This window comes from Apodemus sylvaticus, chromosome 1 (genome assembly GCF_947179515.1).
Source record: "Apodemus sylvaticus chromosome 1, mApoSyl1.1, whole genome shotgun sequence".
Classification (NCBI taxonomy): domain Eukaryota; kingdom Metazoa; phylum Chordata; class Mammalia; order Rodentia; family Muridae; genus Apodemus; species Apodemus sylvaticus.
In genome coordinates this window covers 27,047,538-27,071,835 of record NC_067472.1, presented here as the reverse complement: position 1 = coordinate 27,071,835, position 24,298 = coordinate 27,047,538, and the positions used below count along the sequence as shown (strand labels likewise).

The following is a 24,298-nucleotide window of genomic DNA, read 5'->3' as shown; positions in this document are numbered from 1 at the left end:
CTAGCCTTGAACTTTAGATCTGTTTGATTTATCCTCATGAGTTGCTACATATTGAATCTTATTACACATGATATTATTAATAATAGAAATTTGGAGTGCCAAGAGGGAATGGTTGGAGGGAATTGGGGCTTGGCAGGTGGTAAGGTGATGCTAGATATTTGGGCGGGCCTGGGTGAGTGGAGTATGGGGTTGGCATGTCTGGTAGCTAGTTGCAAAAATGTTATCTTTGGTGGATGATAGATGGAACTAGTGTAAAGAAGTGCAGTTTTAGATGTGTGTCTCATTGAACATGGGCGTTGATTGAAATGGATGGTAATACTTGATCTTTGTGTTCCTCTTTTTAGTCACAGCATATTCACCATTAGAATATTACAGATAGAAGATTCTGAAATACCTCGTGTAACACGAGTTAGTGAGTAAGTTGAACATTTTAAAGTTGTAGTTATTTTGAAACATTTTGAAAAGTTTTATAGTAACCTCTTTGGGGGGGTTTGATTTAGATTGTCTTTATGTGATCTTGCTGGTTCAGAACGAAGCATGAAGACACAAAACGAAGGTGAAAGGTTAAGAGAGGCTGGGAATATCAACACTTCTTTATTGACTCTGGGAAAGTGTATCAATGTTTTGAAGAACAGTGAAAAGTCAAAGTAAGTGTTAGTGTAAATATCAAACCCTGTAAACTGTTAACTTTGCTTTCTTCAGAAAGTACTTTCTGAAAACCTGTTTCTTATACAATAACTTGTAGTGATTACTTTCTTTCCATAGCAAGTGTGTGCATGTGTGCACGTGTGCGGGTGTGGGTGTGGGTGTGGGTGCATGCACATACTTACTAGGTAAGAGCTCTCATACTGAGTCATATTCATAACCCTACATAACTTTACATGGAAATATATTTTAACTTGCTGTATATTCAACATTTCCCATAGGTTTCAACAGCATGTGCCTTTCCGAGAAAGTAAACTGACCCACTATTTCCAAAGTTTTTTCACTGGAAAAGGGAAAATATGTATGATCATCAATATTAGTCAATGTGGTTCTGCCTATGATGAGACACTTAATGTCCTGAAGTTCTCAACCATTGCACAAAAGGTGAGAGTATTTAGATTTGTGCTAAATGTATGAACATCTTATAGAGCATTAACTACTTTGTGTTTTGTTTGCTTTTCTTTTTTTTTCTTTTCTTCTGGCATGAGGGGGAATAGCCTGACCTAGCAATTGCAGACACCCCCCCCCCCCACCTTTGCTTCTTCAGTGTGAAACTAGAGGTGTGTGCCACCATGCCTGGGTAATGGTTCTGTGACATAAGTAATATTTTGTGTCTGTTACTTTAAGACTAGGAAGTATTTGAAAATAAAATTGTGATTGTTGAACTTACTAGAAAACATGAAAAACTTTAACTTTGTCCCTGAAAGGAGTAAACTGACATTTACACTTATGTATTAGGGATAACCACACTATAGATTCATGGTAATTATGGAATGAATTGCCCACTCTGCCACCCATCTGGCTTAGGAGTGAGATCCTTCTTTGCCAGAGACAATACAGAAGAGATCACAGAAAGGCTTCTCTGTCTTCAGAGTACATGTAAAGTAGACTTCTTACAGAAAGGTTCATTCAGAAATGCTAATTTCCTTTGAAAATGTTTGCATATCATTAATATTTAAATTGTCATTTGACCTACTTTATAAAGTTCGCCTGGGTGGGGTGGTTCACACCTTTAACCCTAGTATTGGCAGGCAGAGGCAGATGAGTTCCAGGCTGATGCTCTCCGGTGAGAAACTCAAAAAATTATTTCAATGAAAAAAATATTTTCTTTTTCTCTTGTAAAAGCCACGTTGGATGTTTTAACAGGTCTATGTTCCAGATACTTTAAGTTCTTCTCAAGAGAAATCTTTTGGGTCTATCAAATCTTTACAAGATGTATCACTAGATAGTAATTTGGATAATAAAATGCTAAACGTAAAAAGAAAAACCGTTTCATGGGAAAATACTCTAGAAGATGTGGTTGAAAATGATGATTTGGTTGAGGACTTAGAAGAAAATGAAGAAACAGAAAACATGGAAACAGAACTTACAGATGAAGATACTGATAAGCCGTTAGAGGAATGCAGAGCCTTCACAGATCACAAGAACAAGGTAGCGTTAAGAACTTCTGCTTGGCCTATTTGTTTTGAAGTTAGGAATCATTCTTGATGCCCTCTCTTTTTGTGTGTGTAAGTGATCAAGTGAGTATGTACATGTAGAGGTCAGAGGTCAGTGTCTGGAATAAGTGTGTGTGTGTTATATGAGAGAGAGTAAGAGTGAGGGAGCACACACTTGTGCTGTGGTGCTTATGTGGAGATAGAGGACAGTCTCAGGGTTTGGTCCTTGCATTCTACTGTCTTTGAGACAAGCTCTTGAGTCCACTGCTGCTGCATAAACCTGGCTCACTAGTCCTCAAGATCCCTGGGCTTTGAAATATGTGCTTTGTAGTGTGTGTGTGTGTGTGTGTGTCTGTCTGTCTGTCTGTCGGTCGGTCTTGGGTGGGGGTGGTGTCTGAACTCTTATCCTCATGCTTGCATATTTTGTGTCATATTCCTTTCCCTAACAATACTTTTTCTGTTTTTATATATAGTCTCATTATGTAGCCCATGCTGACCTGAAATTCACAGATCACCTGCCCCTTCCTTCTTTTTTTTTTTTCTTTTTTTGTTTGTTTGTTTGTTTGTTTTTTGGTTTTTTTCAAGACAGGGTTTCTCTGTATAGCCCTGGATGTCCTGGAACTCACTCTGTAGACCAGGCTGGCCTGGAACACAGAAATCCGCCTGCCTCTGCCTCCCAAGTGCTGGGATTACAGGTGTACACCACCACAGCCCGGCTGCCCCTTCCTTCTGAGTGCTGGAATTAAAGTCATTGGTTACCATGCCCAGGGAATAAGACATTTTGACCCAGCCTTTACCATTTCTTATAGATTTGGTCCTTAGGTTCTCTGTTTATGAAATGTGGTACTATCAAACTCATGGAGTTATATGGATAAAGTGAGAAAATATAACTACTGAACAGTTCTTAGTGGAAAATACATGTCCTGATTTTTATAGTACATGTTTGTTTGCTAGATAGTGAAACATCTTTTTATAGAGCTATCTTTAAGATAAATATTCTTTTTGTATAGGTTTGTTTCTAAAATGTGGAGAGTCATACTTGGTTTTTCAGGTTAAGGACTCTATAGTTGCTTAATTTTCTTCAAGTCTTAGTAGCATTAAAAAGGACACAATTATAATTGACTAAATTATAATAGCTATCTTTGAGCAGTCTGATATATTTCTCTTGGCATTTAATTTTTTTCTGTGAACTATACGTGTTTATTTTAGAAACTGCTGGATTTAATAGAAAACTTGAAAAAAAGACTAATAAATGAAAAAAAAGAAAAGTTAACATTGGAATTTAAAATCCGAGAAGAAGTTACACAGGAATTCACTCAGTATTTGAGCCAACGGGAAGCTGATTTTAAGTAAGTTATTTCTTCATGACCTGGCAAGAATTGAGGTTTATTTTTTTAATTTATTTAATAGCTATTTCTTAACTTATATTATGGGATTTTTTAAAAGTGATGACTTTATACAAATAGATGTTACATATGATTAAATTGCTCTCTTAATGGAATTAATTTGTTTTAAAGGGAGACACTTCTTCATGAACGAGAGCTGTTAGAAGAAAACGCTGAACGTCGCTTGGCAATCTTCAAAGATTTGGTTGGAAAATGTGACAGTCAAAATGAACCAACAAATAGAATTTGTGACAGAGAACTTGAAACTGAAGTATGTCAATGAAAATATTAAAATTAATGAGGCTTTTGGTACCAGGATTTAATACTCCACATCAGTGATGAGAAATGCTAATGTTATGAAATATTAGTGTATAAAACAGTACTTTATGGCTTTATTATAATGAGGCATATATTATTGGAAAGTTATAGGTAAATAGGTAGAGTTTTTGGATTGTGTTTCTGAGACAGACTCTCATTATATAGCCCAGGTTGGTCTGGAACTCCCATTTTTCCTGCCCTGGCTTCCTGAGTACTGAGATGACAGACAACAGTGTGTCACTTTGCTAGATGTACAGTTTGAACAGAACTTTTGGTTTTAGAAAAACTTACATTTTTGTGGCATTTGTTTTCATTTCAGTTTTTCTTGAGTCACTGTTGCTTATAGGCAGCAGCAGTCATTTTGTTGGCTTACAGAATACTCCTTTCAGAAATGTTTTAAAGTTTATGAAGAAAAATTAAAGATGCAAAGGAGCCTGTAAAGGGTCCCTTATATAACTGTTCTGATCAAATCAGAAACACTTGTTTATGAAAAGTCTTAGATTTGTTGGAAAATGACTCAAGAAAAGTTGATGAGTTTTGCTGCTCTCACTGCAGCTGCTGAGGACATTTGCAAGGGATTGTTTGAGTTCTCTCTGAGTGTGCTTTGTTTCTTAACCACTGGATGCCGTGGCCACAGAGCTCCCGGCTTTCTCTCACTGCATCCTGGGTGATGTGGACTTGTCTGTGAAATGTAGGACTGCCACATAAGGTTCCATATGTGATTAGAGGCATACTGGGACTAGATGATCAGATTGTTCTGTAATAACATACTAAGATTTATGATATATTTCTGAGGAAATAAGCTTTGTAGTCTACATTTTAAAAAATGAATATTAAAACACAAATTTTGTATAATTGCAGGGGGAGGCGGGTCATGTAATTTAAAGAATCTTTAAGGTATGCCCACATGTAGTGAAGCCCACTGTTAATGTCAGACATGTGGTTTTTGTTGTTTCTAGGAAGCTCATAATTATGTAGGAGTTGAAGATATTTTTGATTCTCTACAAGATGATGTCACTGATATTAAGAAACAGGCTGCCCTTGCTCATTTGTATATTACATCTCTTGTCGATCCCCAGGAAGCTATTGCCTGTTTGCAGCTAAAGTTTAATCAAGTTAAAGCAGAATTAGCTGAAACAAAAGAAGAATTAATTAAAGCCCAAGAAGAGCTAAAAAATAGAGACAGTGGTAAGTACATGTATTTTACTCTTATTTGGGTTTTTATGAGTACATAAAACCTGTAGTTGGTGAGTATAGGGATTTGTGCAAGTTTTTAACTGTAGTGACCAAAAAATGCTTTAAGCTATATAACAAAGTTCAATATATTTATTTGTTTTGTGATTTACTGCTATAAATATTTTTTAGGACCGGGCAGATGGCTCAATAAAGTTGGTGCCAGGTAGTAGGACCTGAGTTTGAGTTCCCAAACTATACAAAACAAGCTGGACATGGTGGCATGTGTTTGTAATCCCAGTGCTAGGGACATGGACAGAGGCAGGTCTTGGAACTTGCTGACTAGCCAGCCTTGCTTAATTCAGTACAAACTCAGCTAGAGACTGTGGCTCAGAAGGAGCAAGGTGCACAAGGCCTAAGGAAGGGCATGGAGGATGATCTCGGTGCTCTACAGGTACACGTGTACATGACCCACATGTGTAGGTATATATGTACACACAAAGTAACTAAAGTCATGTTTATTATTAGAAAACACTTCTTACAACGAGAGCAAATAAACAAGAGAAGCAACCCAGAAATAAAACAAGAGTCTTTATAAGAAATAATAATGAAAATTGTTAAGAAATTAAATTTGTTCATTTATATTTTTTCTGAAACCTTACATAGAATAGAGGGTCAGTCTTTTGAACTGATACTTCATTTGATCTTTAAGGAAGAAAGTCATGCACTTATGTGCTTGCATACACCCACACCCACATACATACACGCACACACACATAGTGACATTTGTGTTTTATGAGAAGTGAGGTGCTCTACCCTTTATTGTGTGAAAGAAGAGAGGTAGGATTCAGTGGCCCCTTGTGAAGCGGACCAGACGGGTGCTGCCTATTTGTTCTGTGCTAAATATGTTTCTACTTTTTGCATGTGCTTGTCAGTTTACTCCAGATTTTGAAAGTGACTTTTTCTGAAACATATTTTGAAGTTTAATATTAGCATTGACAAAATTCTTTTTCTGAATTTAATGTAATTTAATAGCTGTGCTTCATTCAGGGTTCTTTTTCTTTTTAGATGCACAGATTTTTTTTCTTAATAATATTCTTTATCTTTACAGACTCTTCGGTTCAGGCACTCAAGACATCAAGTAAGGTAATTTAAATTTTACTTTGCCTTGGTAAGAATATAATGAGTAAATAAAGTGAGTAAATTATGTCTGTATACTTATTTTCAAATAGTTTTCAAAAGCGCTATAAAGGAGGGTACTGTAAAGAATGCAGAGGTTGGGTCTGTAGAGCTGGGTCTAGTAGTTCAGAATGAGCCACATTAAATTGCCAGCACCTCCATCAGATGGCTCACGGATGGCACAGAACTCAAGTTCCAGAGAAACTCATACACACACACACACACACACACACACACACACAGACCCCTCCACACACACACACCTACTTCTTACCGAAACAAACACACTATTGCAAATAAAAGTAAATGTATAAAAGCAACTCAGCACTGTTTTCTCCTATACACTACTTTTCAGTGTTGGTCAATAGAAAGTTTCTTCAAATCTTGTGATTTATGTATATGTAGAACGTCCATTCTTTAAAATATTCTAAAAATGGAATTGTATCTTTGGTCTTATTGGGTAATCTTGGAATTAATTCAGTCACTATATACTAGATTATATTCTTTTGGTTTTGTGTTATAGTGGTTTGATTAGTGGATTGATGATGATGTTTATCAAATTGCATGGTGCTTTTAGTGTGGGGTGGACTGAGTATTGTACAGTCTGACCAGAGGCTGTTTCTGCTTGATGGCAGAGCTTGTTAACTTCAGGTCAGATAGTTCCCAATGCTGGGTCTAGGTAGATTTGAAACTTAACGGTCATACTTGTAGGTATGTGTGGACCTAGAGTGAGTTAAACACTAGGAACTTGTCACTTTGCCTGTCCGTCTTATAATTTTAACTTACTTAAGCTGTTAAATAGCAAAATATTTTACAAAAGATATGATCAGATGTGACTAATATTTGAATAGTCAAAACTGTACTTTTTAGACATAGTGAGTTTATGCAATTCCTCTTTATTTTTCTAGTACACACACATATGTATATACCTATGCATGTACATAAATACACGTGTATACATTATACATATACATATATATACTTTCCCAAGCACTCTTAGCTGGTGTTTTTTATATTAACTCATTTAAATATCAACAGTTTCATCATACAGATGTGTTTATTGCTTATTCTTTTGAGATTGGGTCTTGTATAGTTCAAAATGCCCTCCAGTGTGCTATGTAGCCTAGGACTTGGACATTATGTCTTCTTTCCTTAACCTTCCAAGTACTGAAATAGAGACTTGTGTCTTCTGTCATTTTTTTTTTTTTTCCTAGAGCTAAATGACCTGTATAGGATGACATAGTTGAAAGTCAAAGAACAAACCCAGGAAGACTGGTTTAGGTGTTCTGGTTTTGTCTTAACTAATCTATTGTATTGGTTCTCTTATATGCGTACACACACACACACACACACCCCTACCCCTCTAAAACACCGTCTAAAATCTATATAGTTTGTAAAGTCAGGACCTCACAGACCTCACAGTGTTGGCCTGGGCTGACTTCAGCTTTATGGCAGCCCTCTTGGTGTAGCCTCTCTCATGCTAGCATTGGAAACATGAACTCATGCCCAACTAACATTTTCTTTAAAGCAATTGTAATATTGTGTGACATATGGTAATTGTAATTCCGGTACATGGGAGGTGAAGGAGGGAGAATCAGTAATTTTAAGTTAGCCTAGGCTATCTGAGACCCTGTCTGTAAAAGTAGCAATAATAAAAATATAAGATCATACTAGATAATGTGTTACTATTGGCTATTTTTGTTTAAAAATTGGAAGTATTCTAATGTTGCATCATGTCTACATTCTAGTTTTCTCCACATATATTTTCCATTCAATCATTGCCCTTTTCTTTCTAATGGAAATAGTTCTATATGCTCGTCTTTGGGGTACATTCCATAAGTTCCACCACTGAGAAGTCAAAGAAAGAAGGCTGATCCCTAGAATTCGAGGCCAGCCTCGTCTACATAGTGAGTTTCAGGGTAACCAAACTACATAGTGAGTTGCCTCTGAAACCATAAAGGTTATATATAGCCTGGAGCATTTAAGAGTTGTGAGGTAGACTTAAAGGAGTGGCACTGTCAATACATTTCAGAGTCTAATATATGAAAAACACATTTTAAAGTATTTTAAGAATTTAACTTTATAAAGTGTCTTTTTAATTAGATAGTGATATTTACATTTTGGTTCTGACTGAGATATTTTAAAATTGCATATGCATCCCAGAGTAATTTACATAAGAAAGAATCACTTTATCCTGCCTCTGAGTTCAATTTATTTAGTTGCACAGATCTAAACTGTTGAAAATGTAAAAGAGGACATTCAACTGTTTTAAAACATGGTATCTTAAGTACACAGACAGTACTCTGTATTTGAGAAGGAGACTAATACATAAACACTGGCTGTCTTAGTGTTTCTGTTGGTGTGATAAAACACTGCGACCAACAGCAACATGGGGAGGAAAGAATTTCAGCTTTCATTTTCACATTATAGTCTATCACCAATGGAAGTGAGGGCAGGAACTCAAGAGAGGAATCGGGAGGCAGGAACTGATGCAGAGGCCACGGAGGAGTGTACCTTATTGGCTTGCTCCTCAGTGCCTTCCTCAGTCTGATTCCTTATACACCGCAGGACCGAGAGGTGGTATCAGCAGCTGCTTTGAGATAGGCATTAGGGAAATGCTGCACAGGTTTGCCCGGTGAACAACATGTGGGGACATTATCTCAGTTGGACTTTCTCTTCCAAAATGATTGTAGCATATATTAAGTTGGCATTAAAAACTATCCAGCATACTGTAGGTTTTAACCTGGGCTAGTTGGAAGGGATTCTGAAGATACAGAAATTTGGATATATTTAGATAATGGTGGTTGGTACTGAGTCATGGGTCCAAAACATGAAATTAAATAGAATAAAATACTGTTTTTCATGTATTTAATACAAATATGTTTTCTTTAGGAAGCTATATACAATGACCTTGAGAGTCCCTTATGATTTTTAGCATCTCATAAGTACAGATTTCCTATTCAGATGGTTTAGGTGAGGATTATACGTTTGTCCTTTATGTCTTAACATGGCATGGGCATGTTGTCTGCCAAGAGGTCAGAGGACAGCATGCAGGAAGAGTCAGTTCTGCTCCTCCACCATGGGCCTCAGAGATCAAACTCAGACTGTCAGGCTTATGATAAGAGTTTGCTTAGCTATCTTGCTACTTAGAAGCCTTTTATAGTTTTTTTTTTTTAAATTAAAACATCTTTAAATTATTTTCTACTATAGGGATGTAAAGCAGGATAATACTATATATAATATGTAGAGTGAACTATTAGCCCTGTGTGTCTGCTTTCTTTGAAATGCTTTTCTAGAAAGCTGGAATGTTGACTTAGTGGTAAAGACTACTTGCTCTTGCAGAAGGCCCCAGCTTGCTGCCCAGTATCCACAGGGCAGCTCACAAGCATCCATACCTCATCTTCCAGGAGATCTGATACCTTCTTCTGACCTTTGCCAGCCCTAATCATGTGGTGCACAAATGTACATGGAGTTGAAGCAACCATACATGCTTGTAAATGATTGTAACATGCAAAAGTGACATCTCATGGTTACTGATGAGACCTTTGTATTTTAATAGAAAGGTATATTCAGTACCAATCTTTATTCTCTGATTTATCTGAACATGATATGTTATTATATTTTAAGTCTACAACTCAGAGCCTCATACATTATAATGGCAAACATCCTGCCACTGAGGCATATTCCAAGCTGGATGGGCCTTAATAGTTTGATAATTGGGCAGGGGTAGCTCTGTATTATACCTCACAGATGTCTGTTCTTTAAGAAATTTTTATGTTACTTTATTTTTCTGATTTAAGAATCTGTTCTGAGGGAAGTAACTCATTTTAATAAGGTAAGGGAATCAGCATGAGAAATCAAAAGTGATTTTCAGGCAAAACCCACCATCTACTGTCTACCAATTACTATGATAGGTTATTGAACCTAGATTAATAAAAATGTGTATGTGATACTTCGTTAGTATTTGATTTCAAGCACACTTTTTTCTTTATTTTAGTGTAAGCTTAGTATTTTTTAAAGACAGGCTATCACTGTATTGATCAGCTGGTCTTGAGCTTGTATGCTGGGTCTGTCTTCCCACATCAGTCTCCTGAGTCGTTGGCAACGTAAGGTTTCTCATTACAGCTGAAGCACAGTATGTTTTCAGGGTGATGTTAATGATATCTATCTAAATGCTTTGTGCTGCCAGAGACACCAGGTATTTTAGGGTGAGATGTAAACAGCATGCAAAGTACTTCAGAATTTGAGAATAGACTGATGGGAGGTAGTGTGGGTAGTTCCTATATTCGTAGTTTTCTGCATGAGAACATACTGAATTTTGTTTTAGGTTGATACATCTCTAATCAGCAATAAGTCAACTTGTAATGAAACAAGTGAAATACCCCAGGACGGTAGAGCCGAGACACATTCAGAAAGGAAAAGATTAAATGAAGATGGACTTCAGCCTGGTGAGCCACCAGCAAAGAAAGGTACTGGCTCATTAGCTACCTCCAGGGACCTCCTACGCAGGACTGACTGACCGAGGGAGGGCAGGCGTGAGGGAAGCCCAACCATCCTGAGGGTTTGTTGACATGCTCTAATCTGTCAGGGAATATGTGCATGGAAAATTGTCTTATACTTAATCAGCAGGAGTTTAGATGGTGAGCTTTTATCAATCTCTGCCTCATATTTCATTCTGTGCTTTTAATAGGTAGAAGTCACTTTCATAAAAAGGATGTGGTTTTGCCAAAATCTGTTCTCATTGTTTTTTTTCACTCATCATTTTTTATGCATTTGGACAAATGGGGTATAGTTGATAGACTTTGGGACAAATATTACTAACAAACCTGTACCTGAGCTGTACTTAAAATGATAGAAGAAAGTCTCTTCAAAAATACTACTGTAAATTGAAAACTTTTTTGATGTACTTAAAAAATGGTCAACTTTGTTAAAAAGGGCAAATCCTTAAGATTGTAGAGTTGCTAGTCTCTTAGTTTACTTTAAAGTAAACTAAGAATCATTAACAAAATATCAGTTGCATATATAGGAAAATTTTGAAAATCTGCTCAGCAGCTTTTACGAAAGAGGGGTTAGGAGCTGGATGTTTTGTGTGCCTGTGGCCCTATGCTCAGACCTGAATGTGTGTGGGTTTGAGGCCTTCCTATGCTACATATGTCAACAGAACAATAAAAACTAAATAAAAAGAGATAAGGAGAGGCTGTACCAATACCAAATAGGCAACACCAAATGTTTTTTAGGTTAAAAAGACATCATAAATTATATGCTTTGAAAAATAAATGTATTTATTTTTATGTCTGAGTATTCCTGCATATATTTGTGTGTACTCTGTGTGTTCCTGGTGCCCTCATGACCAGAAGAAGGCAGTAGATCCCCTGAGCTGCAGCTACCGATGGCTGTGAGCCACCACCTGGGTACTGGAAACGGAACTTCTCCAAGAAGTGCTCTTCTCATTGACCCATCTACCCAGCTCAAGATACTACAAATTTAAAGTTATTTACGTAATTAAAACTGTATCTAGTGAGCTTTTAAGTTAATCCATAGTAAATGAGATAGATTGATCTTGGTCTTATTACTGCTCTGACAAATGCTGAACAGAACAAGTTAAGGAAAGAAGACTCATTGATTAGGCTAGACTCAAGTTAGCGAGAGCCCCAGACATCCACTTTTCTCAGTGTTCCCAATGCTGGAATTTCCCATGTGTGCTATCACATTCAGCTTTTTCCCTGTGGGTTCTGGGGATCAATCTTGGGCTTTCCTTCTTACATGGCAAGCACTTCAACTGAATCTCTCATTTGAGCCTGTTAGCACTAGCCTTTGAGAAAGCCAGCAGAGCAAGCTCTATCCTAGAAATGTAGACATTAAGCCTACAAACATGCCTTGCATTCATGCTTAGTTATATGAGCCCTTCTGCATGGATTCTGCTAACAGCTGTCCTAACTCTAAAGCACTGTAAAGCTACTAGCACTGGTTCCTTTCTCCATCTGAGGAAACAGTTTGGATGTAACAGTTTAGTTAGTGAAAGGTGGAGCTGCATGTCCTACCTTTGATACTGTATAAATTCTGAGAATGTTAACCCCCTCTTTATATTTATCTATTAAAAATTTAAGATTTTCAGTATGTAAATCACTAACATAGTAACTTTACTTTGAAACTGTTCTTCAGGACGCAGTTGGTTGCTAGAATTTCACTGTAATTCCCTGTCTCATAATGTTAGATAAAGGCCTGGGATTAAAGTTAAATAATAAATATTGGACATGATGAGACCAGAAGTAGAAGCCATCTCTTTGAAACTTTTTTTTTTTTTTGCCAACTCTGATTCAGAGCTATACTTTTTATATAAAAGTTATTTTTGTTTTTTTTTTAAAGTTCATTTCAGTTTTTCATCAGAAGTATGATGTTCCTGGCATGTGAATGTTGGTTTATATGCAAGTTTTACTTTGTTTTTTTTGTTTGTTTGGGGATTTGTTTTTGTTTTGTTTTGCTAGATTAATAACAGTACCAATGTTCTTTTAAAGGGCTTATACTCATTAGTCCACCCATCACCGAAGATCAAAACAAAAGGGAAGAAATGCAACAGTCTGTTTCAGAAGGTGTGGAAGGCAATAGAATTTTGCAGGAAAAGAACGAAGAGCTAAAAAGACTTTTAATTATTGGTGAGACCGAACTCAGAAATGAAAAGGAGGAAAAAGGAGAATTAAATAAACAGGTTGTGAGTTTGCAGCAGCAACTTTGTTTCTTCGAAGAAAAGAACTCGTCCCTGAGGTCAGAGGTAGAGCAAATCCAAGCCAATTACGACATTGCAGTTGCTGATCTCCATACACAGAAAGCTGTGAACCGGGAGCAGGAGGACAGGATCCTGAAATTGTCACAGGAGATGGAGACTGCTGCAAGAACTATCAAGAGCAATGTTTCACAGATAAAACGAATGCAAACAAAAATAGATGAATTGCGATTGCTTGATTCACCTTCTCGTATTTCAAAAATAGATTTACTCAATCTCCAGGATCTATCAAGTAGTGCTAAAGGGGATAATTTGCTGAACGCATTACAACAGCTTCCTGGTAGTGACTTATCAAGCACATGGGTTAAAGAATATCATGCTCAGGAGCTTAGCAGGGAAAGTTCCTTCCACTCCAGTATTGAAGCCATCTGGGAAGAATGTAAAGAGATTGTGAAGGCTTCCTCCAAAAAGTCTCATCAGATTCAGGAACTAGAAGAACAAATTGAAAAATTACAGGTGGAAGTAAAAGGATATAGGGACGAGAACAGTGAACTCCGAGCACAGGAGAGTGAGGGTAAGAACAGAGATGAGCAGCTGAAGGAGAAAGATAGTCTTATCCAGCAGCTCAGAGAAGAACTGCAAGAGAAAAGTGTCAGTCTCGGAGTTCAGGTACAGCTTGTAGCAGAAAAAGAGCGAGCTCTTTCAGAGCTTTCCCAGGATGTTACCTGCTATAAGGCAAAGTTAACGGACCTCGAAGTGATGGTAGAGACCCAGAAAGATGAGTGTAAACGCTTAGTTGAGTTAGAGCAAAGCATTTTAGAGAAGGAATCTGCCATCTTAAAGCTGGAAGCAAATCTAAAGGAAGTTGAAGCAAAGCACCAGGATCACATCAAAAGCACAGAAGATTTAAGGGCAAAGGAAGTCAAGTTCAGAGAAGAAATCACACAGTTGGTGAATAATTTGCATGATACAAAACAGTTGCTTCAGTCAAAGGAAGAAGAAAATAAAATTAGCAGACAAGAGACAGAGAAGTGAGTTAAGTCTTCTTTAAACATCTTATATTGTGTGTTTGTGCATACCTGCATGTGTATGTAGGGGTCAAAGAACAACTTGTAAGTCTGTCCATTTCCTGTAACATGTGGGCCCCAGGAATTGGACTCAGGTTATGAGGTTTGGCAGTAAGCTCCTCTGTTCACTAAGTAATCTGGTTCCAAGCTTTCATGTTTCTTTGTAACTTTTGTACAATTAGATGGGCATCAATTAATTTGGTAGAATATAGCATATATAGTGAGAGAAACACTTGAACATTCTTCATATAAGCCTTTAGAAACAACAATTTTATGCAAAAATTTTACATACGACTCCTCTTACTCCCCATGACACCCCCTGAAGCACTCACTGCTAGTTTACATGTTCTGTGTTGTAAAAAGATGTAATTCTGTGACACATGCTGCCATTTCTCCCAGTGATCCTAAGCAGCCAATGGTGCCTCACCACAGACAAGCAGTTTGTGATTCTTTCTTCTTTTTAGATTGAAAGAGGAGCTTGCGACAAACTCTGTTCTTATTCAAAATCTCAAAACAGACCTTCAGAGGAAGGAAGAAGATTGTACTGAGCTAAAAGAGAAATTCATTGATGCCAAAAAGCAGATTGAGCAGGTACAGAGGGAGGTGAGTTATATGAAAAGCAGTGTGGGCCATTTGGTATGCTATAAATGTTCTTTAGGTTCCAAGTTTAAGGGTAGATTTTAGGATTAAAAAGGACATCTGTAAACTTGAATTTTTCTCTAAAATGATGAATGCTAATATTTTACAAAAGAAAATGCAGCTAACACAAATGAAATTAGCATGAAAATATGTGAATGTAATAGCTTTGGAAATGGCCCTCGCCTGCCAATATGTACAGTACAGAATATATATGCTTTATAGGACTAGATTTTTTTTTTTTTTTCCGAGACAGGGTTTCTCTGTATAACCCTGGCTATCCTGGAACTCACTCTGTAGACCAGACTGGCCTCAAACTCAGAAGTCCGCCTGCCTCTGCCTCCCAAGTGCTGGGATTAAAGGCGTGTGCCAACACTGCCTGGCAGGACTTGATTTAAAAAAAAAAAAAAAGAATAAAATTCATATTGTATGCTTTATATATAGTTCTAGAGTCTTTAAAACATAAAATTCATGTTTCTCTACAAAAACAGAAAGTAGCTTTGTTTGAAACTAATATTTAGGTTAGGCAGAGTGACTTATAACACATTTTCATTGTAATTTGGATATTTGACACCTTCAGGGTGGTATGACTATAGACTAACATAATTTCAAAAAAGGAAATTAATTCCACAATTTCAAAGTGTGAAACATACAAAGAAATCTTTAGGGAGGGAAAAAAATCCATTCTATTTCTTCAAGTCATTTTCCTTGGAGGTACCTCATGTGACTGATTATTTCCTTGCCCTTTATTTTTCCTTTGCTCTGTACCACCCCCCCACCCCCACCTCTGTATCTTCTGATGAAAATTGAAAACATCTTGCTAGGTGTTGTGATGAACAACTTTAATCCCTGCATCCTGGAGGCAGGTCAGTCTCTTGAGTTCAAGGCTAGTCTAGTCTACAGAGGAAGTTCCATGATAGCCAGGACTACAGACAGAAAACCTGTTTCAAAATCAAAGAAAAAAATCTGAAAGCATCTTCAGAGCCCAGCCCTCCTCTCCCCAACCCCCCATCTCCTTCCCTTTTCTTCCTTTCCCTCATCAGGCAAGCTGTACATCTTGGCAGCTACTATGTAAAAAAAGGGGGACCACCAAAGTAATGGTGCTTGAGTTTAATTGACAAGGAAGCTGGCCGTATGACTGACAGTGTGATGCAGGAAGCCACTTTCTGGGGCAAAGGGGCTGTAAAGATGGTGACAGGAAGATCAATGAGTTAGGGAAAGCATGCTTAGGTCGGAGATAGAAAACAAGCTAAACTTCTGCCATTTAGTAATGGAGCACAGTATTAGTTCTTTTCCGATGAGATTAAAGCGCATGTTCCCTGAAGACATGGCCATATAATTTAAACAATAATAAAAATGCTCAAAATGTTCAATTTACTTTATAAATTATGCTTTGTAGGTATCTGGAATGCGTGATGAAGAGAAATTATTGAGAGTTAAAATTAATGAACTGGAGAAAAAGAAAAACCAGTATTCTCAGGAATTAGATATGAAACAACGAACCATTCAGCAACTTAAGGTAGTGGTTGTGTTGTTAATGATGCTTGCATTCTATTCTGCTGTAATACTCTATTGCCCGATAAAATATGGTATTATCTATTGTATTAAGTTTTGTGTTGTTGCTTTGCGATAGGGTGTTACTTTGTAGTCTAGACTGGCGTTGACCTCATGGCAAATTCTTCTGCCATCTTTTCTCAGGTGTCAGGATTATAAGCACTAGCCACCAGACCCTATTGCCATCAGATCATTTGTTTGTTTAAGTCCAGATAGAGTGTTATTATAGTCCAGATTGATCATTTCTTTTGAATAATTCATCCTCAAACAGATTGTAGAGCAGCAGTTCTCAGAGACCTGTGGGTCATAACCCCTTAGGGTTGAACGACTGTTTCTCAGGGGTTCCTTAACACTATTGGAAAACACAGATATTTACATTGTGATTCACAGCAATAGCAAAGTTACAATTGTGAAATAGTAACAAAAATAACTTTATGGTAGGAGTCGCTATAACTTGAGGGACTGAATTAAAGGGTCCCAGCATTAGGAAGGTCGAGAGCCACTGGTCTACAGATGGTGATGAGAATAGAGAGTGTAGTCCTGGGGACCAGACATGCTATAACTAGAATTGTAGGCCTTGCTTCCCTACTGAACTTTCCCTTAGGACTCCTGATTCTTTTCTCAACTTTATAACCGCTTTTTTGATAGAGGGCTCTATGTTTTCTATAGTTTATATTTAATAATTGGGATTTGAAAAATTCTGAGTATACATTATACTTCCATTTCCCTTGATTTTACATTATATGATATGTGAGAACACATTTCTGAGTAGGTATAATGACAGAACTGAGATTAAAAGCATATTATTTTTGATTGTTGTCTGTATTTTTAGTCAAAACCATTTGCGTTTATTTATGTTAGCATGTGTATGTATGAGTAAAGGTGTGTCCGCACATGTCATAGCACATGTATACCCCACTTCACGTGTGGAGGTCAGAGGACAGGCGCCCTGTGAGACTTTCCTTCCTCCATTCTGTGTTTCAGAAACAGAGCTCAGGCTCCAGGCCTGGCCATGCTGTGCTCACTTGTCCTGTCATACTCACTTCACTTTCTGATGTTTTTCCAACACTGACAGGGTCTCACTGTGTCTCATTATAGCTGGCTGTCCTTGAGCTCAGGAAGATTAAATGCCACCACACCTATGTCCTATTAAGACCCATGTAGTCACTATTCTAAAGGCTTTGTGATTTGGGAAAATGAACCCAGTGAATGAGACTAAAGTCTCATGCAATAACTTAATTTATTCAGAGCCTCAGACAGTTTATATTTTCAGCGTTAAGAAAGGTCACATGGGTGAAGTTGTCATGAGGTCAAGTTGTATGCAATCACAAGGTGTATACAAGGTGTATACAAACCGCACATGGCAAGAGCATGTTTTTCCACAGAGGTATATATATAAAGGATAGTTAAAACATTTCATTGAATAACAACAGCAAATAATAATGAATAATCTGAAGTAAAGTCAGTCCAATGCACTGTACCTTAGAGGAGCACAAAACACATTCCAGGAAGAATTCCAGGTTTTAAAGGAATGGAAGTCTCAAGGTTTTTGTCCTTTTTTTGGAGTGTTCTCACAAGCACTAAGAATTTTCTTCCAATTCCTTCCTAGACCATGTTCCAACAACATACTATTAGCAACTATTAAGTATTGATTTCTGTGTGCCTGTAATTGTGTTCCTTAATTTTTTAGGAGCAGTTAAGTAATCAGAAAATGGAAGAAGCAGTACAACAGTATGAGAAAGTGTGCAAAGGTCAGAACCAAGTTCTTGTTCTAGAATTAAATTGACTATTCAATAGTATAATAAGTTAACATTTTTCTTTGAAACTGTTGAAATGATTAATTCTGCTGAATAACTTAATAAACCTAAAATTATCATTATTAGACAAACATTAAGTAATACTCAGTGTGATATTGATTCTTTGGTAATGGCCAGAACTTTTAAAAATCCTTTTTATTAGTTCTCTGAGAATCTTACACTATGTGTCTTGATCTTCATTCTCCCAATTCTCAGATCCATTCTACCTTTCCTGCCCATCCCAACTTTGTTTCTCCCCTCCCTTTCCCTTTCCCTCTTCCCTTTTCTCTACCCCTCTACTTTCCTCCCTCCTTCCCTCCCTGTTCCCTTCCTTCGTTTCTTCCTTCCTTTCTCCAAGGTCAGTTTTTATTTCTTGTGTATGATTTGGGTATGGCGTGGGCTTCTGCTGGAGCCAGGCTGACTTAGCAGGTGCTGGCCTCTCAGAGAGAACTGAGCTTTCCTTTCCCAGCAGGCAGCAGTTGGCAAGAGCTTCTCAACTAGGGGTGGGGCTTTGTGCCCAATTTCGCTATGGGATTTGGTTTGATTTGGTTTTGCAAAGGTCTTATGCATAGCATCCTGCACAAGGCCTTCCTGTCCCTTCTTCAGTTATCCCTGGAGGCTGGGAAGGGACCTTCATATTCTTTCCCTTTCCTCATTATCTTTGTACCTTTGTTGGAAAATATAAACTATGAATGTGATAAGTTTATTTTCTGGTGTTTGATTTCTGATTTTTGTTGTACTTGTCCTCATGGTACGTTCACATTATTATAGAAGTAGTGGATGCATTTGAGACTGAGATGTGAGTCCTCCCGCTTATGAGTGTCATCTGCAGTTGTCTTGGCTCTGTTAGGTGCAGGGCATTGCCACATGGATTTTAGGATCAGTCTGCCCACTACTACATAAAAACATACGCAATTTTAGTAGTGATGGTGTTAAATCTGTTGTTCTAATTGGGAAGAATGCTATTTAACAAAATCTTTCATTGGTGATGGATATACCTTTTGTGTTTAAGTCTTAAGTTTCAGTGATTATTTCTGTTTTATTTTCAGCGTACACATTTTTAGAATTTTTTCAAACTATTTTGAGTTGTTTGTGATGTTGTTGTCAAACCTTTAGATCTCAGTGCTAAGGAGAAGCTGATTGAAGATATGCGTGTGACACTAGTGGAGCAGGAACAGACTCAGGTGGAGCAGGACCAGGTGCTCGAGGCGAAGTCAGAGGAAGCTGACTGGCTAGCCGCAGGTACACAGCAACTGCATCTCAAAGCTTCATTTTCCTGATTTCTTCCTTCTCTAAAGTAGTGCCGTTTATAATAATTTATAGTTTTAGAATGCTTTTACTGGGCGGTGGTGGCGCATGCCTTTAATCCCAGCACTTGGGAGGCAGAGCCTGGTTTACAGAGTGAGTTCCAGGACAACCAGAGCTATACAGAGAAACCCTGTCTCAAAAAACCAAAAAAAAAAAAAAAAAAGAATGCTTTTATACTTGCCTTTCCCAATGTGATGAAAAAATTTTTCTGAGTAAAATTGTATATCATGAAGAAATAAGAATACTGCATGGTGGGACTAAAGAGAGACTTAGTGATTAAGAGCATGTGGAGCTCTGGGGATCTAGGTTCAGGTCCTAGCATCCACATGGTGGTTTTCAACCAACTCTCTGCAACCTCAGTTCCAGGAGATCCGGTACCTCTTTTGATCTCAGTGGTCCCCAGGCATGTATATGGAACACATATATTCATGCAGACAAAACACTCATCCACATAAAATTTTAAAAAAAAATCTGTAAAGAGAAAGCAAGCTTTGATTGATTTTTATACTTACAAGCTTTTAATTTGTTTGTTATTTGTACATATGGATACTGATTCCATTTCTATCAACACTTTATTTTTTCTATGGTGTAGAAAATTGTTAACACTTGCTAATAACTAAGCTAGTTATAGTCTGGTACAAAAGGGAAGGAATGTATATACTTATTTTTATGACACTTTTTACATAGAATTTTGTACATTTGCTGAGTTAGCCTCATTATCTACATTTGGGAAATGGCTGGTGGTGACTGTGCATGTTTGTGATTGCACATTAGTGTTCTGTCAGCCTGAGTACTCTGTAAGCCCTTGAACTGTACTGGTGGATGAAGCTTTCATACTTTCTAGCTATTTTTATAGCCTTTAATTTTTTATTTTTATTTCTTTGAGACCCCCAAGAATTATTATACGATATTTCAGATTGAAATAAATTTATGCTTTGTATTTGGAAAAATAATCTTTGGGTACATGAGAAATCCCTGTAGTTTCTGTTTACTGGGGATTTAGTAACAGCAGCTAGAGAGAGGGCTCAGAGATGAAGAGCATTTTTGCCATTAAGTGGACCCAGGTTTGGGCTAGAGAGATGGCTCTGGTTAAGAGCACTGACTGCTCTTCCGAAGGTTCTGAGTTCAAATCCCAGCAACCACATGGTGGCTCACAACCATCTGTAACGTGATCTGAGGCCCTCTTCTGGAGTTTCTGAAGACAGCTACAGTATACTAACATATAAAAAAATCATAAAAAATGATTTTTTTTTTTAAATGGTGGACCCAGGTTTGGTTTCTAACACTGACAAGGTGGCTTATAACCATCAGTAACAGCCGGGGGGAGATGGCACACACCTGTAATCCTAGCACTTGGGAGGCAGAGGCAGGCGGATTTCTGAGTTCGAGGCCAGCCAGGGCTATACAGAGAAACCCTGTCTCGAAAAAACCAAATCCAAAAAAACCAAAAAAAAAAAAAAAGAAAGAAAGAAAGAAAAAAGAAAAATAACTATCAGTATCTCCCGGTCCAGGAATCTGACACCTTCTTCTGACTTCCTTGTATACCAGGCTCATGTGTGATACATAAATACTTACATGTATGATACACATACATATATGTGATGCACATATATATGATGAACATGCATATACACATGCGGTGCACATCCGTGCATGCATACATACAAACATACATACATACATACAAGCAAAGTAGTCATAAAGAATTTTGTGAGATGCCTTAAAGTTCAGCATTTGGAATAATTTTAGTGCCATCTTGGTCAGTATTTTGGGCTCCGCTGATTTTTCTTTTTGGTCAGCCATATTGCTACATATAACATTTGTCTGTCCTTTAAATCAGAATTGGATAAATGGAAAGAAAAATTCAAAGATCTGGAAACTAGAAGTAATGAAAGGTTAATGACAGAACCCATGGATGACATGGATGTGCTTAATAAGAAGTTCAGGACGCTTCAGGACGAGCTGCAGGTATCGGCTCCCTCCCTCCCTCCCTCCCTCCCTCCCTCCCTCCCTCCCTCCCTCCCGCTCCCTTCTAGCAGCTTTCTGTATTGGGCCATTGTATTTCTGGTAAGAGAATTCAGCATTTTGTATTTTATAACTAGTTTTGTGGATAAAATAAAACATGGGGATTAGTAATAAAGAGAAAAAACTTGACGTGCATTTTGAAAAATATCCTGGGGAAAATTCCCAAGACATAACTTATAATGAGCTAATGAAATCACATTGATTGTGTCCTCAACTTTCTCTTTTATATGTGTAATTGACTTGGGGTGTGTGTGTGTATACGTGTGTACATGTACTCACAAGCCACAGCACGTGGAGGTCAGAAGACATTTCTCAGGAGTTGTTTATGCTGCTCAGCAGTGTCTTCCCGGCCAGCTGGTCCACGAGGAAGTTGAGGGCAGTTCTCTCTCTGCCTCCCATTTTGTCGTGGGAGTGCTGGGAGTGCAGATGTGTGCCACCATATCTATTTTAAAGCATAAGTTGTAGGATTGTCTTTGAGTTGTAAGGCTTTTGAAGCTAGCATTTTTACCTCCTAAGCTCACACCCTGACTCTATATAGAATTTTTAAGTCACTGCTTTTCCTATCTTTGAATATATTTTTCTACTCCACTTTTTATTAGCAGATATAGCTCTGGAGGAGACAGCCATTGGGAGACTTTGATTATTGTTAACTTTTTCCAAGTTTGATTATCAAATTAGAGTAATGTTATATATCTGAACAATGAAACATGAAAATAAGCTATGTAAAAGAAACCTATTTTGTATTTTTATGTATTTTTGTTCAGGTTTAATATACTGTATATAGAATACAGTATTTAGGGAAAGAAATACTTTTTTGGTGGTATTTAATAATTCCTAGAGGCTAGCATGAAACGTATATATGAGTTATGAAATATATATATGGAAGAGGGCCTTGGACTTCGATCCCGCCAAATACACAGATTATGGGGGTGTGGCCCCATGCTTAGTTCTGCATCTGAGTTTTTTTGCTTTTTGTTTTTTTTTCTCCCTTTGGAAACAGGATTTCTCTCTGGAGTTCTGGCATTCCTGGACCTCACAGAAATTCACCTGTCTCTGCCTCCTAAGTGCTGTGATTCAAGGAGTGTGCCCTGAGTTACTAAAATAAGAGGAAAAATTACTTTTTCTTTGTAATGATTAATTAAATACTTTAGCGTATATCTTTATCATTGTGAAAATTCAGGAGCAAGTGGCACAATTATCCATTTATTGTGACAAGTCATCAGCCATATTAAGATTTTTACTTGTTGCTGTATTTGCATTTTTTTGAGATAATATAACCTCCTATGTCATAAAGTTTGTTATTCTGATATGGAGTGCTGTTTTGTTTTGGAGTTTTCTTTGGGTTTTCAATGTCTGAAATTAGATCTATGAAATTCAGTTTGAAAATCACTTAATCTATATTCTCTGAGCATCTATTCTGAGTGTTCCTTTTACAAATTATACAAGTTATAGGTAATTTTGTGTTTTATTTTTGGAACTGCGTGATGGCGTTTAGGAATATTTGAGTCACTGTAACTTTATAGAAATGTCAATTGTTTAGTTTGTCTTAAGCTTGTTGGTGAAGGGACTTCATAGGAAAATATTGTTTATAAGTGAAAACAAGCCCAGTTAATGTTTCTTTTAAAAATCTGAAGTAAATTCATATTGTTATTTAAGAAAAAAACTACTTGTTTGATAGTTTTTAAAAAGGTGAACTGGATGGGTTACACGTAGATATTATTAAAACCTAACTCCTTTGCCATGTGAAAATAACTTTTATTATCTTTACCCAGGCGTCTGAAGAGAAATATAAAGGTGATAGAAAGAAGTGGTTAGAAGAAAAAGCCGTCCTTACCACTCAAGCAAAAGAAGCAGAGAATCTACGAAACAGGGAGATGAAAAAATATGCCGAAGACAGGGAGCGCTGTCTAAAGCTACAGCGTGAAGTGGTTGGTGGCAGGGATTCTTGGGTGTATTTCATCTTTTCCCCGTGGTTTGTTAAAATTACTTTTGTGAGATAGCCCTCCCCCATTTGATTGTGACATTCGTTCTTATGTTTTCCTACCTTTTCTCACTTCATTTAGCCACTTGGGAAAAGCCTGGTTGTATTTCTCTGTTTGTTAAGGATGCTTAACGGTTTCCATGTTTACTGGCTGTCTGTACTTTCATCATTAGCAAACTGTTCTCAAGCGCCCAAATGGGGTTTGTTTGATTTTTAATTTTTTTTGCATGTGTTTAATATTTTGAGTTCCTTATGTCTAGATAGTAATCATCTTGTGAGATGTATAGCTAGCCAAGATTCTGTATGTTGTCTCTTCACAGAAGCTTTTTACCTTTTTATAATACTGTTTGTCAGTTCTTGAGATTATTTCATGCACTAATGGAGAAAGACTGCCTATGGTTATATTTTATAGTGTTTCAGAGCTTCAGGCCTTTTGATTCACTTTGAATTTATTTTTGTGCAGGATGGGAGAAATAGAGTCTTAGCATTTTTATTCTGCACTTGGTTGTCCAGATTTCCTGGTGCTAAAGTGGCTGAGTTTGTCTATTTATTGTGTTTTAGTACCTTTGTCAAAAATTCGGTGTTGGTAGCTATGTGAGTTTAAGTCTGTGCCCTCTTTTGTCCACTTTTTTTATTCCCTGTGGAAACACGTGTGTTGCTGAGCAAGGATGGTACTGTTCAGTCATGGCTCTGACCTGAGACTTCTCCAGTTCTTTCCTTCTGCTCAGGATTGCTTTGGTTATCTGTCAGCTTTTGTAAAGTTCTATGTGAATTTTAGATTCACATAGATTTTTAGATTTTTTTTTTCCCAATTTGTGAAGCGTGTCATTGGAATTTGAAGGAAGTTGGACTAAAACTGTAGATTATGTTTGGTGACGTGGCACCTTACAACCTTAGTTCTGCTGATACTTGAATATCGAGGTTTTGTGTTCGAGTGCCTTCAGTTTCTTTGTGTTTAAGCATCTTCATTGCAGAGGGTTTTCACTTCCATGGTTAGGTTTATTTTTAGTTTTT

General features: G+C 37.3%; 1 protein-coding gene across 2 annotated transcripts in view; it reads left to right on the top strand.

Annotated features, from left to right (window-relative positions):
* Positions 1–24,298, top strand: part of Kif20b (kinesin family member 20B) — a 51,892-nt gene that overhangs the window by 12,196 nt on the left and 15,398 nt on the right. The window contains exons 10-25 of one of the 2 annotated variants that reach the window (XM_052186799.1): positions 345–416; positions 501–647; positions 927–1,089; positions 1,852–2,136; positions 3,351–3,490; positions 3,659–3,797; positions 4,924–5,032; positions 6,129–6,163; positions 10,524–10,665; positions 12,712–13,948; positions 14,449–14,587; positions 16,020–16,139; positions 17,865–17,925; positions 19,087–19,212; positions 21,119–21,246; positions 23,076–23,231. In XM_052186799.1, the coding sequence (XP_052042759.1) occupies positions 345–416; positions 501–647; positions 927–1,089; positions 1,852–2,136; positions 3,351–3,490; positions 3,659–3,797; positions 4,924–5,032; positions 6,129–6,163; positions 10,524–10,665; positions 12,712–13,948; positions 14,449–14,587; positions 16,020–16,139; positions 17,865–17,925; positions 19,087–19,212; positions 21,119–21,246; positions 23,076–23,231 (3,199 nt within the window). Of the gene's footprint in view, positions 1–344; positions 417–500; positions 648–926; positions 1,090–1,851; positions 2,137–3,350; positions 3,491–3,658; positions 3,798–4,803; positions 5,033–6,128; positions 6,164–10,523; positions 10,666–12,711; positions 13,949–14,448; positions 14,588–16,019; positions 16,140–17,864; positions 17,926–19,086; positions 19,213–21,118; positions 21,247–23,075; positions 23,232–24,298 lie in introns of both variants that reach the window. The other variant, XM_052186798.1, reaches the window with a different exon arrangement.